This window comes from Aquila chrysaetos, chromosome 14 (genome assembly GCF_900496995.4).
Source record: "Aquila chrysaetos chrysaetos chromosome 14, bAquChr1.4, whole genome shotgun sequence".
NCBI classification, from domain to species: Eukaryota; Metazoa; Chordata; class Aves; order Accipitriformes; family Accipitridae; genus Aquila; species Aquila chrysaetos.
In genome coordinates this window covers 20,105,313-20,123,682 of record NC_044017.1, presented here as the reverse complement: position 1 = coordinate 20,123,682, position 18,370 = coordinate 20,105,313, and the positions used below count along the sequence as shown (strand labels likewise).

Below are 18,370 nucleotides of genomic sequence, written 5' to 3'. Positions count from 1 at the left end.
ACTAGGATCTCAATCCTAGATTTTCTGCTATCAATCATCTTGCTGCTTGAAAAATGAAACATACTTTCTGCATAGCTGCTGCACATCAGTGTTGGCTTCAGAGTTCCTCAGCTGGCTAACATGAAACATTTAACAGACATGCAAAAGAGGAAATTTTGTTTCTGTTATAGTTCTGTTATATCACAGACGAAACATAATTTGTTTACTTGAATAAACCAACCAAATGCAGCAAAGTCTGGATTGATTAATTTTGCATTTTAATTTTTCACTGGTTGCATATTTTTTACTGGTCAAATAGATTCTTCACAAAAAACCCAGTAGGAAAACCTTTGTGGTTTATCTTTGTCAATCCATGCAAACTACAAGAAGCACATAATTTTGATGCAGCATTTTTCTAAGAAATATACATCTATATATAGAATTTGAATTATACAACTTGTAATTACATTATAATTTAGCTTATAATTAGAAATCTTTGTGCTTATTTCAGATAAAACACTATGCAGCCACTATCTTATTAATTTATTTACAAAATTAAGTTCTTCAGTTATAATCCTTATACATATAAAAAAACCCCAACTTCCAAAAGAACCCCAAAGCCCATCTAACGTAGAGTTTATAGTACCTATTTTAATACATCTTAATTTTTTCAGCTTTAATCAAGTTGTGTACATTGTAGGTAGGTAGGTACATCTATCACATTAACTTTATAATTAGTCATGTTGAATCTTCACAGAAACTTCAACACCTTTTACTATCTTTACATCAGTATTTCTGTCAGTCTAATTTTCTGTCTTCTTGTTACTACTCTTAGATGGACAGCTGCCTGCACTTAGGAGCAGCTCCTATCAAGGCTGTACAGGACTCGATGCTCTGCTGGTCACTATGTAATTCTACCTTGCCAATTATTTAGAAGTCTATTTGCTCTACACATGAGTGAACACGGTCCAGCTTCACAGTATGTCATGATTCTGTCATCTACCTATTTAGGAGACACAGGGATGACAATTTACCATATTATAAAGCCTTTCATAATATAATAAAGTACTGTGACTCCTTTATTTAACAGAGTAATATTTTCTTTAAGAATAAAAAAAAAAAAGTCCAAAAGAACTGCCTATTGTAAAAGGAGAAAAAAAAAGTTTTTAAAAAAAGTGAAGCAAGCAAAAAAAATTAACATTTTATCTTACTTAAGGATTTGTACAACTTATATATATAGCCTCAAAAAGGTGACTGGATTTATTCAATATGCTGATTTCTCATAGACGGCAAGCTCTTTCTGAAGTTGATCAAAATGTTCATTATCCTTTGCAAAGAAAGTAATATCCCAACTTTACACAATTGGCGAAGAGACAATACACACCTTTTTTTTTGTTGTTGTTTTGTTTGTTTGTTTGTTTTTTCTAAATTAAATTCACTAGTGTTGCTACCTAACTACTTTGTCTCCATTGAGATATTATTTAGTTATTTTTTACATGGGAAAACTTTTTAAAGGCTCAGTATCTATACAAGAAATTGCACTTGATAATAAATGAACACAATGTCATCATGAAAATGGGACATCTTGAAAATAAATGTAGCCTTTATTTTGTAGGGTAGCAGAGAAGTTTTTTAAATATATGCATATATATTTGATCTCTACATATAATTATTTGTTTATATGCATCTATCTTTTACATCTACGTAGATAAATAAAATTGTTTAGGACCTATTGTAACAGAAAACCTTTTGAATGACTAAATACAAAACCAGATAAGGAAAAAATGCTACTTTTTAATTAGGTCAAAGAAGATTGAACATTTTCCCTTAAAAAATGAACGCCTGAAATACAGAGTTTAAAGACTTAAATCTAATAAATAAACAACCAAGATTGATAGAAAGGCTTATGGAAGCTAATATGATGGTAGCAAAATATTATCTTTAGCTCATGGGGTAAAGGAATTTTGATTCTCTACTGGATCAGAATTCTGCTTTATCATAAATATCATTAAATTCCACTACAAGTTTTAAATAAACATAGGAAAATAGCCTCATTTTGAAATAAGTAAGATCTATTCACTTTCTTTTATATTTTTAGCAAAAATATTTCTTTTATTTATTTTAAAAAAGTGAGACCTACAATCACGAACTAGTTTTCAAGAGTTCTTGAGGTTTTTTTCATTACTGAAAAAGGGAAGCAGCTTTCACATCCCATATTCTAAAACTAGTGGGAAAAGTACATTTGTAGTGAGAAATTATATATTTAAAGGAGATTATAATAATAAAACCAATGACCTTTAGAAAAAGCTTCAAAATCACATTTACATCAAAAATATATTTTTACCCTTACATTTCTCTTCCTTCATAACTGGAATAAAAATATGCCAAATTTGTTCTAAAACAAAATTTTTACCTCCCTAATAATATTTAGAACTTTTCTGACCAGATTCAAAATTCACTGAGTTGCAGAACTGAAATTATAAAAATTCAACTATCTTACTTAGTTTAGTTGGGTTTTTTGGTTTTATTTTTTTGGTTTTGTTTTTTCATGTCACTGAAGGCTTAGAATAACAAAAGACAATATCAAAGGGGTTGTGAAGCAGTGACCAGCCTTTCCATACTGTCTGAAACCAAGATCAGTTATGCTAAAGAAAGTCTAAGAATAGGTTGTACATGGTGGTAATAAATATTCATTTCAGAATGGATGAAAATTACTCTCTGTGTTGCACAATTTCATGTTTTTTAATCTCTTAATGATATTAGTAAGTAATCTGCTAAATGAGGGTTTATTGTGTACAATAGTAACAGACAAAGTGATGATTTGCACAAATGAGGTGAAAAGGAATGATTATTTGTTATTTCTCACATAAGTAGAAACTATGAGAAAACAAACAAAATTATCAGACAGCAAATTTGGAAATACCAAAGTAATTAATATATTTTACAGAGGTTAACTCACCAGTTTGGCTACTGCTGAGCAGTGCTGGCACAGCATCAAGGCTGTCTCTCCAACATTTTCGCCCCCCTCAATGGCAGGCTGGGGCAGGGCAAGATCTTGGGAGGGGACATAACCAGGACAGCTGACCTAAACTAACCAAAGGGATATTCCATACCATATGACGTCAGCTCAGATATAAAAGCTAAGTAAAGGGAGACGGAAGGGGGACATTTTTGTCTTCCAGAGCAACCACTACGCATACTGAAGCCCTGCTTCCCAGGAATTGGCTAGACATTGCCTGCTGATGGGAAGTAGAGAATAATATAATTTGTTTTTCTTTGCTTTCGCGCGCGACCTTTGCTTTCACTTTATTAAACTGTCCTTATCTTGACCCACGAGCCTTTTGTTATATTTTCTCCCCCCTGTCCAGCTGAGAAGGGGGAGTGATAGAGCGGCTTTGGTGGGCACCTGGCATTCAGCCAAGGTCAACTCACCACAGTCCCCAAGGAAAAACTTCTCTCTAACAGCAGCAAGTATTCGTGAATTTTTTTTTTTTTTTTAATCTCCTTGTGCTAAGAAGGTAGTGACAGGAAAAAGAAAATAGAAGAGTTAATAACTGCCCATTTATCAAAATGGTTTGCTACTCCTTGGGTAAAAGAATAAAGAGCTAAACTGGCCACAGACATGAGTTGCTGAAAACTTCTCCACATAGTGTGCAGTCAGTAATTGGAATTTGGCAGCCAAATTCTCCAGATATTGTCCAGACTATGTATGCTCCAGATTACAGATTAAAAGGTTGAACGGGAGTTTTTCTTGGCTGATACACTGCTCGGTATCAGAACAGTGGCTATTTCCTTTACTTTTCAGTGTTCCCCTTGTCCACATCCATGCAGCACAAAGAAGAAAGTGAACTGACTTAAAGGAAAAGGGGACATGAATCAGACTGGTGGTAAATAAGGAATCAGAGGGCAAGAAAAGAGATAAGAAATTATGAAGCCAGATGAATTATGAGAGATGGTGGAAATGAAAGGGAAGGGAAAAAAATAAGGTTTGAGGGGACAGGTTTTGATCTGGCAAAGAACATGGGAAAACAGAATGATTAACCAAGGAACAAAGACTGCATTTAATTTCAATAAACTGAGTAAGTTTGGGACCATGTTCTAGGAATTCCCTAATCACCTGTGAGTTATCACTGAATTATCCATAGCACTTTTGAGTGTTCATGCCCTCTGTACAAGGACGGCCACATTCATGGTGAGTCTGCATATCCAGGTGTCGTGGTTTAATCCCAGCCAGCAGATAAGCACCATGCAGCCGCTCACTCACTCCTCCCCACCCAGTGGGATGGGGGAGAGAATCGGGGAAAAAGGTAAACCTTGTGGGTTGAGATAAGAACAGTTTAATAGAACAGAAAGGAAGAAAATAATAATGATAACAACAACAATAATAAAATGATAATAGTAATAATAAAAGGATCAGAATATATAAAACAAGTGAAGCACAATGCAATTGCTCACCACTCGCTGGCCGATGCCCAGTTAGTTCCTGAGCAGCAAGTGCCCCCAGGCGAACTCCCCCCAGTTTATATACTGGGCATGACATCACATGGTATGGAATACCCCCTTGGCCAGTTGGGGTCAGCTGCCCTGGCTGTATCCCCTCCCAACTTCTTGTGCCCCTCCAGCCTTCTTGCTGGCTGGGCATCAGAAGCTGAAAAATCCTTGACTTAGCCTAAGCACTACTTAGCAACAACTGAAAATATCAGTGTGTTACCAACATCCATCTCATACTGCATCCAAAACATAACACTATACCAGCTACAGGAAAGAAAATTAACTCTATCCCAACTAAAGCCGGGACACCAGGCTACACCCAAGGTTTGTTAGAGAGACTGCTAGTTGGATTTGGCTAAAACTGCCAGGATCAATATAGATAATTGTGTTCCAATGCCTGCAAATGTTCCCTAGCACTGTTTAATTTACTAGCATAACTGTAGCTAGGAAATTTAGGAGTTTGATAAGACATCTGATGCCAAGAAAAGAAATAAAGAAAGAAATAATCTAATATGAATTTTAAGAAGTAAGGATACAAGCTGAGAATAAATCAGGATAAATCAGAATAAGTCAGGACAAAGAACGTGATGGAACAGAAATGCAAGACAGAGTAATAAAAACCAGAATGGTCCATGGCATCCAATACATGTTCTCTTTTAGCATGCAAAATGGACTCATGTTTCCTGAATCTCATCACTCATCAGGTATTCCTGTGCCATTCATTTTATACTCATACCTAGTAATTGGATTGTATCCTTCCTATGCTTGATAAAAACTACTTACATGTTCTTCATTTCATGGATCCCTAGCTTGAAACCCTTTGGATGACGTACATTCCTGAATGGCAAAACTACAACTGAAGGGAGTAGGCACTACCCTTTGAACATGTAGAGTACTATATAAATGACATTCCTAGAACCTAAATTTTTCAAACATGATTATCAAAAAGAGCATTTTTAACTTCAATTATGCTTATTTGCAGTTTCTGTTTCCTATTAAGATGGTAAAGTTATTATGTCATAAAATAAACAGCACATATTCTGATTATATATATTAAAGCAAACAGCACCTTATGATTAAATTAATATATGTGTATTTAGAGAGGATTAAAACTGCAGGCTATGGGTTACCATTTAAAATTGAAGCTATAATCAAATATTCAATAGAAACATCATGATAAAATACTGTTAATTTAAACAATATGAGGATGTCTTTTAGGAAATATAGAAAACAGCATATATTCTATACTTACATGATTCATAGGCAAGGGAAGACAAATTCAGACTACAAATCTTACTATTGACATTTCCTCTCTTTTAATTACTTTATTTTGTAACTTTAGTATTCTTTCATATTAATGCGTTTCAGATACATTGTGCATAACAGCTTGTTTAAGAAGGATAAAAACCAAATCTATTATGCATTAAAATGTATTAACTATTCAGAAGGAAGTTCCGAGTTATTAACTCTGAGTTATGAGTTATTCATAAGTTTACATTACACAGCAGAGAACCAGCCTATAACAAGAAATGAAAGTGACAACATCCAACTCATAATAAAACATTTTTAAAGTGTTTTATTATTTAAAATTTTAAAAGATTTATGTAATTATTTAAACTGAAATTTGACTAAAACAGCTATATAGGGCTATTCTTCAAAAAATACAGCTGTTCCTTCAATGATCTCATGTAATCTGAATCGTGCATATGAGGCACTCTTTTTAAGTATTTGAAAACCAAGAAAAATATATAATTTTCTTGACTGGTCTCTTGTACCTACCAAGCTTGACATATATAACAGTTTGGAGATAGGAGATAAGAATCTGACTTCAGCTCTAGAAATGGTAAATAAGTGTTTGAGGGATGATTTTGAGATTAGAAAGTATTTAGAAAATAAATACAATTCATTGGCATGTAGCAAACAAAATTATCAACATCTTTCTCTATAGGAAGTATAATGTATGCAGTACAATACCTGTATATGCAAACTGAACAAGATCCCACAGTGCATTGGGGTCTATGCCTTCCATTTTGATCTCTTCTTGCTTGGCTTCACAAACATCACTTGTAAACATGGCAGCAAAATAGTCAGAGACAGAACTGAGGACAAGTCTGCAAAAAAGTTAAAAACTGGTGTAATTTACATTGATATATGTATGAGAAATTTCTTACATAAAAAAGAACCTTTTTAAAAAACATATTTTCACAGTAATTATAAATTTCTAGGAGCAATATATTATTAATGCATGTAGGCAGCAAAACACAGTATGACATTTAATTCTAATTTGTTTTTGCTTCCTTTGATATGAACCAAGTGGCACATTAGCATATGACTATAAAACAGACATAGAAATTAGCGCTCAGCCTTTCTGATAATTTTCCAGTCATGCAGATGTCCCAATTGTTAACAAGATAACCTCTCAGTATCAAAGGCAACTTACTAGTGAAACACATTTCATACTCCAGAGGTACTCTGCATTGCTCTTAAAGGCCTATTTTTTATAAACTTTACTAACAGCATGTGACTTTACACAATCCTTCAACCTTCAGTAAAACTGTTAGTAGCTTAAATGCTACTCATCAAAAAAAAGAAAAATTATTGTGTAATGCAATGGTTTTTTAAGAAACATTTCCAAAGGAAAATAATTTCAAAATACTTACAAAATGTGCATGGCCTGTTTGGGGATCTGATTTAGATAAATCAAAACCACAGCAAGTACCAGGTATAATTGTCATTACTGGGGTGTTAAGCTAAGGCATGCTTCTAAATACCCTCTACAGTAATATCATGATTTTGTTAGGAGTGAATATTCACAGATGATCTTGAGCTAGAAATGAGGTACAGCTATAAATAGTGTACCACATGCTCCCATAAAAGATGGGTCACATTTCTGGCTTAATTTGAAAACATAATACATAAACACATTGATAAAAGACACAAGAATCACAACTGGGGAACTTGGAAACCAAGAGAAAATATTTAGCCGTTTGTATATTGTTAACTATTTTGTCCACAAAAAAAAAAAAAAAAAAAAAAAAGAAAGATACTGAAGAATAACAAATTACTGCTTATCAGCCAGTGTGGTAATTGATCGCTTTTGCTCTTTTAGCTCATCTCAATAACAAAGTAAAATATGACAGTTTGAATTAGCTTCATAATTTTACAGTGTTTTAAGCTACTATATTTTACCCGCAAGTAAGGTAGCTTGAGAACATATATATGATCTTTACTCTGGCTCAAATGATGGGCAATGACTAATTAGGTGCAGTAGTTTTATCATGTCTCATGTTGTAGTCAAGTCTAGCAATCATGAATTTTAGAAGTAAAAGTCCTAATTCATTAACAGTTCACATTTATATTCATGTAATTAATAAAAACAATAGATGGCTAGAAAAGGATGAAATCAGAAATATACTTTGTTGCTACCAGCAGAGACTCCTAATTCACTATTTATTTATTTATTTTCACCACTGAGGAACACTTACTTCTATGTACTTTTATTTATTATCTCAACTGAGTATCACAAGTGTGTATTTAAGTCAACCATGATAACTGTACAATTCTGGATAACTAAAAATGTTATAAACCTTCTTCAAATAATTTTTTTTACTGCTTATTTATAAGTGACTTGATTTACTGTTATTAAATGCTTGATTAAAAAAAAATCACAGCAAGAAGGAAAAAACACTACAAACTGATGATTTTCTATCAGATGATACATTCTCTCAGAACTAGCAGAAATCTAATTTAGGACTGTGATTGAGATTTCCATTTGAGACCATTTCACATTAGTTGTTGCTTCAGATTTATTAACCACCATTTAAATTCAACTATGACTCTTCAACTTGGTCACTTACTAAAAGCAAAGCCAAAACCTTTTGCTGCATCAAAACTAATGGACAAATTAATGAACAGAAATTTTAATACACTAGTTAATGATCAGCTGAAATATTTTTAAACAGTAGTATCTTATATTTGCAATTTATGTAATTTATGTTCAGACATTTATTACATAATCTTCTTGTATATGTATTCTCAACTCAAAGATAACAAAACAGAGGGAGGACAGAAAATAAGTAACAGAAGGATTACATCTCTCTCACAAACTTCTGCAAAAATCTGTGTTTTTCCAGAATTTGTCTCATGGATTATTATGGGGTGAGGAAATTCAAAGAAGCTGTCTAATGGATTCCAGCTGCAAATAAGCATTCAGTCTACAGGACCAGACAAGATCCAGGCCAAAGTGAAAAACCCTGAAAAATATGTAATATAGATCTCAGGTCCTCTGCACTACCTATTTTACTTACAGGTTTATCCATACTGGTTTGCACCACCTGTTAAAGAACATGACTTAAGTGAGCAGAAAGGTTCTGTGAAGTAGCAGCTCACCTAAACAAGCAAAACAAGTTTTTGAACAGAATCATAAAGAAAGAGGATTATTTTTAAGTCCCTTATGTTAATCAATAGTTAACAGACATAATGAATCAGCTATTTCATCAACTGAATATAACCAAAAAGTTAGCTGATTTCAAGACACAAACTCTGACATTTGGAAGTGCTTCACAGGCTGAACTGAAGTGAAAGGAACTTGCTAATTACACTTAATTCTGAAAGGTGACACCTTTTGTAAATCTTAATTGTGTTCCACTGTTGAGATAGAAGAAAAGTGAGCAATCAAAGCGATCAATTAATTTGTAATGATCTGCTGCTTTTTGTAGCTCAGAAAGCTCCAAACAGCCCTAAATTTTGGTTTAAAGGCATGCTGACCTATTCATCAAGAAAGGTCAGGTGTCTCACTATGTCACCTTTTTTCAACTACTGATCTAGCAGTGAGAATACATAATTTCATCCTTGAGAATCACAGCAGGCAACTCATGGCTTAAAATGAGTTTGTGGACCCAGAAATATTTTCTCCAGTTTAAGGGACTTCTCTACCTTTACTACAACTAAATTCAGCCTCATATATTTCTGGTTTCTTTTGTAATACAGAATATAACTGATTCCTGTTGTGACTTTTTTATCCTGATATCAGATTTTGTTTTCTTTTATTACGGAATATTTCCTTCCAATTGTCACAACTGTTTTCACACACACCTTTGATACAGAATTCCCTCAACATTGTTTGTGCATTTATTAAGTAAAAGAAGCAAATAAACAAAAGAAACAAACCTTGATCACTTACATTCTGTAAGCAAGCTCTAACAATATTTTACTGCCAACTGTGTAGAATCTCAGATGTTACCTGGACTGCAAACTCATAGGCATGACACAACTTTTTTCCACACGTATTATGCTAGTTCATATAGGAGTTGAACATTTATTGCTTTTAAATGTGATTTGTTCCCCTGTAGAGGACACCAGCTGACACTGGGTGTCTTTACTGATAGTGGTGTTCTACAACTATTCTTACAGCCGGCTGTAAGAATACTGTATAAATACAGGAGGCTTCATGATTTCCTAAATTTTAAGGCTTGCAGAACATATACTAAGGTATATCCGTGCATGCACTTGAAAAAATTTCAGGAAAAAAAGGAAGCAGACACTGTCTGTCACTTCCAGAACAATTCTGGCAGTACAATCAAGACTGCCATCTTTTCTGAATAAAATACAACAAAGGAGCAAGCTGTGGAACAGATCAACTGACTTGGATTACACCAGGTAGTGATTACCTTTCCTGATGACTGTGGTAGTCTCTCTCACCAGCTTACTAAATACAAAAAAAGGTGTAACAGCTTTGCAAAAAACATAGCTAACAGTAAATTTAATCTAGTATACACACTATTTCCTGCTCAGTACCAAAGATCATTAGAAAAAAAACATGTCCAAACACCAATGAATTCTTTCAGACCAAACATTGCCCACCAACTTTAAATTGGCATCTCCTATCTCAGAATTCTGATCTGTAGCTAATTGGGATCACCCACTTCCATGTTGTCCATAATTCGGAATGAGATATGCCATGTCTTTCCCTTTTTGTACTCAGTCTTTCCCACACACACTATTACAATTGGCTTTAATACACATAAAGTAGAAAATGCTGTCATTTTCAACTCAGCTTCGGTAATACAGCACAAACCCAAATCTTGTTGTGTAGTCCCTAATGAACTGTGTAAAACTAAGAGAAGAGTGTTTGCTGTAAAAGCTATTGGTACCCTGAGGAATTTTGCTTGTCACAGCCTCCATTCCATGTTTTATCAATGGTAATTTATTTGTTTTGCAACATTTTCATTTTATTTTTGTTAATCTGTTAATTCTGTTCTTCAGACTCTATTTCACTTTGCTTAAGATCAACACTAAATGTGTAACATCCATTCTCTATCGAAGAATTTGCCACTATATGTACCTTCTACCTCCACCTGCCATCTAGTCAGCATTTCAAATCTAGAATTCTTTGCCATCTACCTTTCTTCCTTTGCAGTCAGGACACTGAAATGTTCATTTGGCCTTGTTACTGCTGTAACTGCCTCCATGTTCCGAATTTGTAAGTATGTAAAGCAAGCCATGACATATATCATAAATTATTCTTGCCCATAAAATTCTAACCAGATTCTCCAAACATGTTGTGTATCTTGTCTCTAGGAAGAGAACAAAAATATTCCATTGACCGCTTACATATCGCAAGCTTTTCCTTTAGTTTGTACCTACATACATTGCTCATAGACTGTTTTCCTTCCTTCTCTTGTGGATTAGAGCAGTCGCTTTTTATTCCATTGACTAACTTGATCAGAGACATTTTCAGGAATTTCCAAAGTGACAACACAATAACAATTAGGTTAAAAGAGCGTCTGTGTTCCTTTTTGCATTCTCTCCGGGGTTCACATTTTGTTTATCCTCCTCTCAAAACCAAAATTGTACTCAGTCTCTCTGGAACAACAATCTGTTCAGGGGATGTGCAATATATTCAATAGTAGGGAGGTACCACCTCTGGTTTGGAAGACCCTGAGTCACAATTCACCAATGAGTGCTGAAGTGTTTATGCTGGTTATGTTTCAAGATGTGGAACTCAAAATCTACTTTTGGTAAAAGAATAGTGGGAACTAGCCAAAATCTAACTTACGGCTTAAACCTTAGTCTGAGTTTAGAGCTGCCTATAACATTTATGCAATCCTGGCTAGAAGTTTTAATGAACTCTCCAGTGCAAATCTTAAAGGCCTATCTATCATTTGCATTGACTTTGGCTGTTTTCTTTTCAACATTTTTGATGTTTATTCAGCAGCTGTAGAATATAGTATTGCAAGTATAGTATTTGAAAACGGTGCAATTCAAGTGAGTTGTCTTCACTCAAAACAACCACATTAGTTGAGGCAAATATGTATTTTTAATTTCATGTTGATCCATGGGATTATTGCTTGATTAAGAATTTTCTTTTACCTTGGAAATAATTGGTGCTCTGATCATGTCACTATAGTTCCAAATAACATTAACTTCCCTGTGTTTTTCTGTTTCAGATGACATTTACTAGCTGCAGTCTAGTTAGATTTCTAGATACAACTGCATTTGGCTGATTGTAACCTGGATAGAAGAAGGAAGTGTCAATTACAGGGGGTTGGTTTTATTCATTTGTTTTGTTACAGCAATGCCTGAGTTCCTTCTGTTCCAGGCACTGTAAAGGTACAATATGTTTCTTGTCTGAAAGAGGTTATATGAGAGGTACAGAAAATGAGAAAAATATATATAGCTTGCATCTCCAGAGTAAGTGGAGAAGCTACAAACTCCATGTTCATAATATTTTAAAATTAGGATGGAATGTTAATAGTGCAACAGCTTAACTGAAGGAAAGGGAAATTATTATTTCAGTATTTTTCTCTCTTTAGGGTATTTTACATTTTTACATTTCACTGTTATCTATACATGTTATAGCAATATAACAAAAAATTTGAGGTTTACTTAATTTTTCAAATTTATTTAAATGCCTTTGAAAAGCCTAGGTCTTCCTACTTTCTCAGTACTCTTTTTGGTTACTTCTTCATCATTACAATACTTGGTTGGTTTGTACTTCCTTTTCCTATTCCTTCATGTGAAAGAGTACACCTGTAACCTGTTTAACGGAAGATTAGATTAGACAAACACGATGTTCAGGAGCCAACAAAAAGCTTAAGCACATTATAACTTTAAAGCTGTTTGAGTCACCTGAACAGTGAAAAGCAGCTATAATAAGACTGAGTTTGGCATGGTGCTTCCAAGTGGAGAACTAGAGCTCAGTGATTATGTTGTATGATCTCCCTTCTAATTTTACTTTCTCCCATTTTTTGTGAGAAATAAAAAAGTAAAAAAAAAAAAAAGAAAAAAAATCAACCAAAAAACACCAGTGACAAAAATTAATTTGGCAGCATTCAGGCTATGACAGGAGCGTACCTGACATTCTTCCTATAAAATTATCAGGTTTTAGAGATCTTAAGGCACAGCAATAACTTCTCTAGAGAAAAAGTTATTTAAACAGATCATCAAAGTACATAATCAAGATATGTGATAGGAAAAGAGGGGAAAAAAGAGCAAGTACTATCAGGAATGAAATCAGAAATGACACGGAGATTATGAACTGTGTAGGGGTCTGGAGAGATGAACAGGAACCAATGGCAGCATAACTATTTTTGGTGTCTTTCACTTCATTTGATGCAATATACTGACATTTCTTAACTGAATTTTTACTTTTATAGAACTAGATAGATTGAGACTACATTATTACATAAAACATTTTTCTGTGTGTGGTTTTTACACTACTGTTTTGTTTTGTTCTAAATCAAAGGAAAATTATGAAAAATACCACTTTCATAGTTTTTACTGAAAAATGTAGAAAGTTTTGCCCTGGTTTTCTTAAAGTGATTCTTACTGTACTATATTGTAGCATGTTAAATCTATTGCATATTCTTAAATTATTCTATTAAAAAGAAGAGAAAATAAGTGAGAACCATTACTTTTTAAGCAACAATTTTCAGTATTTTGTATTTATTAATTTGTATATTTTATATTCAGTATAAGCTCTGGCTTGTAATATGTTTTAACTGGATTTTAAAATGAGGGTTCATTTTATCTAGGATAAGATTTTGTAAACTTTGTACAGGGAATGTTCTACCAAACTTCTGTCATGAAGTATCGAATTTAAAAACTCCACAAATACTGATCATGGACTGCCCTCTGCAAGCAGGCTTTTTATATGTTCTCAGAAATGCAAAATAAATATTATCTAGCCTACTTTGTAAAAAACTTTAATTAGAGGAGGCACATTGCTGGATCTGCTCCTGACAAATCTGGAAGAAAAAAATGACCTGTGAAATCTGATGGCAAACTTGGCTGCAGTGACCATGAGACAACGGAATTTAAGATAACAGATCTTGACAGAAGTTAGTAAAATTAATAGCAAATTACAACCCTGGATGTCAGAAGTGACACCCAATTGAAGTCAAATGCAAAAAAGGAGTACACAGAAGGTGAAAGCAGGGATGAATGACCTGGGGGAAATATAGAGACATTGCCCCAACATGCAAAAATGGAATTACGGAGGCCCAAAGGTTGAGTGCAGATGAAGTTAGCAAGGGATGTGACAGGAAAGATGGGTTTCTGTAATTACCTTGGCAGCAAAAGAAAGACTATGGAAAATTTTTGTCCACTGCTCAATAAAGGTTTCTTTGGCTCAGTCTTTTTTCTTTTTTTTTAGCATGGTCTGCTTTCAGGCCTCCCTGGTCCCTGTGCCTCGTGGCAGGATCTGTGGGGTATCACTCACAATAGAGGAAGATGTACTTAGGCTGCAGTTAAGTGAATTGGACATACACAAGTCCTTGGGACCAGAGAGGATATGTTCAAGCAGCAATGGTTGAGGGAGCTCAGCAATGTTACTGAAAGGCCACTCCCTCTTATCTTTAACAGATCATGACAATTGCAGCAGGTTTCTGAAGACTGCAAAAGTCATTTCCATGTCCATCCTCAAGATGGAAGATGTGGGGAACTACAGTCTGGTTTGCCTCACCAAGATGATCACGGAGCAAATTTGCCTAGAAGTCCCATGCTGGATCACTGAAGACAGTGAGTTAATCAAAAACTGGAACAGGCTGCCAAAAGACGAACCTCCACAAGTGATGATATTTAAAAACTAACTGGGTATGGCCTTCAATGGCCTAATCTAACCTTGGACTTGACCCTGCTTTGAGCAGGGGGAGTTGAATCAGACTCTAGAAGGTCTCTTCTAAATTAGATTATATTCTAGGACTGTAATGGCCCCATTAAAAATAAACAGCTTTGTCTTTGCTTGTCCAGCCACATCTGTCTAAAACAACAGAGAATAAACACTATTAAAAAAACAAACAGAAAATTCAGAATACTCTTCATTTCGTTTTATCTTGTTGGACAAAATTCTAGTTTATTCAGAACATACTCTTTTCAATTCTACATAACTCAGCACTTGGTTTTGCCAGTTCTTTGAGATTTGGTCTTTTCACTGCAGACCACAAAGAAGTAGAAAATCAAATGTAAAGTTGTCTGAAGGTTTATTAGAAAAATCTAAATAAAATTTTGGCTATTATTTCATGGTCAGTCTTCTTATTAAGATATTTTTCCAGCTCCAGAAGGATTTAGATATACTGTAGAATTGAAATGACAAATGTGAAATTAAATTTACTACTGAAAGGTGGGCATACAAATATGAACAGCTGTCTTAAAAATAGTGGGGAAAATGAACTAAACTAATAAAAAAACCTTCCAGTTTCCTCTGTCTCCTCTACAAACTATGCAGTTTACCAAATATTCAAAATAGGCAAAAAGCATACTGGTAAAAAAATGTGTATTCTAAATCACGCATATTAAACAGGGAAAATGATACCAGTTGTGGAATATTTCTATGTAGCTAATAAGTAATTTTTCTGACAGTTTAAGAATGTAGATTCAGACATTGATTTTTTTTTTTTTTTTTTAACTCATCTGTGTTGAAAAATGTGAAAAGCAAAAATAGGCCAACTGTCAAGAAGGAACAACAAAATTCTTATTATTTCCGAAAAAATCTTTTTATTTTATTGCAGTGATGTATAGGGATGTAAAATCGGACACAAATTAGAAGGCCTTAGGTTATTATCCCTCCAGTTTTCTTTTTGATGGGAGGCATCTTAAGGCAAATCTCACAGCTCTGGAACACTGTAAATGCAGACGGACAGAAGGACTGAAGTTTAATATTACTCCCTCTGGACTTGATATACCCATAAAGGAAAGATCTTGGTGATTCAGATAAAAATGGCATCAGACCACAACTACCAGGGATGCATGAAGTGCCAGATGCATAATACAGTTAATAGTGGCAAAAAGCCTGGAACACAGGAGTTGTGTCAGTTGCCAAGTCAGTGGGTAGAAACTACTGGGGTCTTGGCTGGCATCTGGGGACCTGAGTATATGAACGCAAGGGAGGAACAGGAAAAATGGCAGCTCTTAGATAGGAGAGTAGAAACAAAGTCTTAAGAATAAAAAATGCTGAAAGGAGAAAGATTTCTATGTTTATTACAGTTACTAATCTGAAACCAAGCAGACTTTGTTTCATGTGTGCTGCAAACTACCTAGATCAGTCTGTTACTGCTTGTTAAGTGGAGTTATTTTCTCATTTATTACAATTATTGGGGCAATTTAAATATTTTAATGAATGTTTCTGTCTGGTTTTACTTTTCAGTGTTTGAACAATAGCATTGGCTTTGCAGTCTTGCATATTGTACCTTTTCTTAATAATTATCATGGGAGTTTGAATATAGAATATCCAACTTGTCTGTAAAACAGAAAAAGAATAGTCTCTGTGTCCATCTTCACTTAGGGCAGAAGAAACTTGGTAAGGTCCAAGTTGCGAAGATGACCTTACAGTATTCCTCTACACCAGAAAGTTAATTTATGAGTTCAGAAATACATTTGCTGTTTTTCAGTTTTCCTGCTGGGGAACGATAGTCCTGCTCTGAATTTAGTACCTCAGCAGAGAAACTAGGGCACAAGGAGGGAACAGGTCACCCTTAGTTTGCAGCCTTATGTAGAGTTCAAATGCAAAAAGACTTGCTAACCTAGAAACTCAGAAGTATTATCTGTATTTTAATCTAAACTCTAGGATTGGATTTTTATTTGCATGCACTAAATCAAAGGCTACAGCTAAGACCAAAATCTCAATGAAGAGTAACATTTTTAAGCTCTAATTACAATCCAAAACCAAGCACAGTTTCATATACACTGGCTGCTTTAATGTCAGATAATCTTACAGAATTTTAGAAATTATGTCATTATAATTTTTATACTAATAATTATTATTAAAGGTAATTAAGATATTTTTCAGTTCATTCAAAGGTACAGGTCATGGGAAGTCAGTGTTCAGTATTATTATGTCTGAGAGACTCTGTATACAGACTTAGAGCATCATGATCTTAATCTAAAAATGACACTGTGTTCAGTGTAGCTGTATAGCATCTCATTTCAGAAACTTCCATTCTCCTCACATATGAACAGCATCACAGCAGGGAGAAATGTTTGGCACACTCATGATGAGTTTGCTAGTTGAGTGCTACTTGAACTTTTGAAATCTGTACCAAAAAAAGCCACCTTCAAAGGCCCAACCTTCAAATAACCACCTTTTGCAGCAACTTACATTTGCGGTGTTTAAAGCAAGAGGGGAGCAGGCATAAGGGGCCACAGAAAACACTGTTCTAAGAAATAAGCATACCCAAAACATTTACTTTCGTAGTTTCAATATCTTATACTTATGTCCTACCTATGTGCAGGTATCTTGCGATTCCCAGCAATGAGGATAACGTCACAGAGCTGCTGTTGCTTCAGGTAGGTCTCCATCTTCCTGAAGGTTTGCTCTGCATGGTGAACAGCCTGGTAGAATTCCTCAGAGCTACACGAATCCATGTCGCAGTGGGGTGGCAAGGGGTGGCTGGCTCCTGACAGTCTGTAAACCGCAAGAGAAACTCCATGTTGATAAGAAATAACCAGGTGTCTAAACTTCATGACAGGCTTCTAGAATCTGATATAAGTAATCAATGCATCCTTCACACTTCTCATCACCAGAAGTACAAGTGCTTTGGGTTTGTGTGGTGGGGTTTTGGTAACATGGTAGGGGTGGCAGGGCTGGCTCCTGCTGGAAGCTGCTGGAAGCTTCCCCGGCCGGGAGCCGGACCCACCTCTGGCCCAGGCCGAGCCGGTCAGCAACGGCGGTAGTACCTCTGGGAGAACAGATTCCAGAGGGGAAACCTGCCGGGAGTCGGGGGATCGGGACGGGAGAGGAACCCCTGTGCGGATCCCGAGGGCAGGGGGGAAGGAGGGGATGCCCCTGCAGCCCGTGGGGAGACCAGGCGGCAGGCTGTCCCCCCCCAGCCCACGGAGGGGAGCGGGGGAGCAGATGCCCACCTGCAGCCCGGGGAGAGAGGAGCCCACGCCGGAGCAGGGGGTGGGTGCCCCCCAAGATGGCCGCCGCTCCCTGGGGAAGCCCGCGCTGGGGCAGCCTGGCACTGAAGGACCGCGGCCCGCGGGAGGGACCCGCACCGGGGCGGTTCGTGAGGAACTGCAGCCCGCGGGAAGGACTCACGCTGGAGCAGTTGGTGGAGGACCGTCTCCCACGGGAGGGACCCCCGGCGGAGCAGGGGAGGAGTGCGGAGTCCTCCTCCCCCTGAGGAGGAAGGAGCGGCAGAGACAAGGTGTGGAGAACTGACCCCGACCGCCATTCCCCGTCCCCCTGCCCCGCCGGGGGAGGAGGGAGAGAGAACCGGGAGTGGGGCTGAGGCGGGAAGGAGGGCGGGTCGGGGGGAAGGTGTGCTAAGGTTTGGGTTTACTTCCCAATATCCTTGTTTTGATTTGATTTGTAGTAAATTAAATTGATTTTGTTTCTTCCTCAAGTTGAGCCTGTCTTTTGCCTGTGACCATAATTGGTGAGTGATCCCTCCCTGTCCTT

At 36.1% G+C, this 18,370-nt stretch overlaps 1 protein-coding gene across 1 annotated transcript in view; it reads right to left on the bottom strand.

Moving 5' to 3' along the window:
• Positions 1-18,370, bottom strand: part of KLHL1 (kelch like family member 1) — a 239,237-nt gene that overhangs the window by 155,823 nt on the left and 65,044 nt on the right. Inside the window, 2 exon segments of the mRNA XM_030036596.1 lie at positions 6,445-6,581; positions 17,189-17,371. Of these exon segments, the coding sequence (XP_029892456.1) occupies positions 6,445-6,581; positions 17,189-17,371 (320 nt within the window).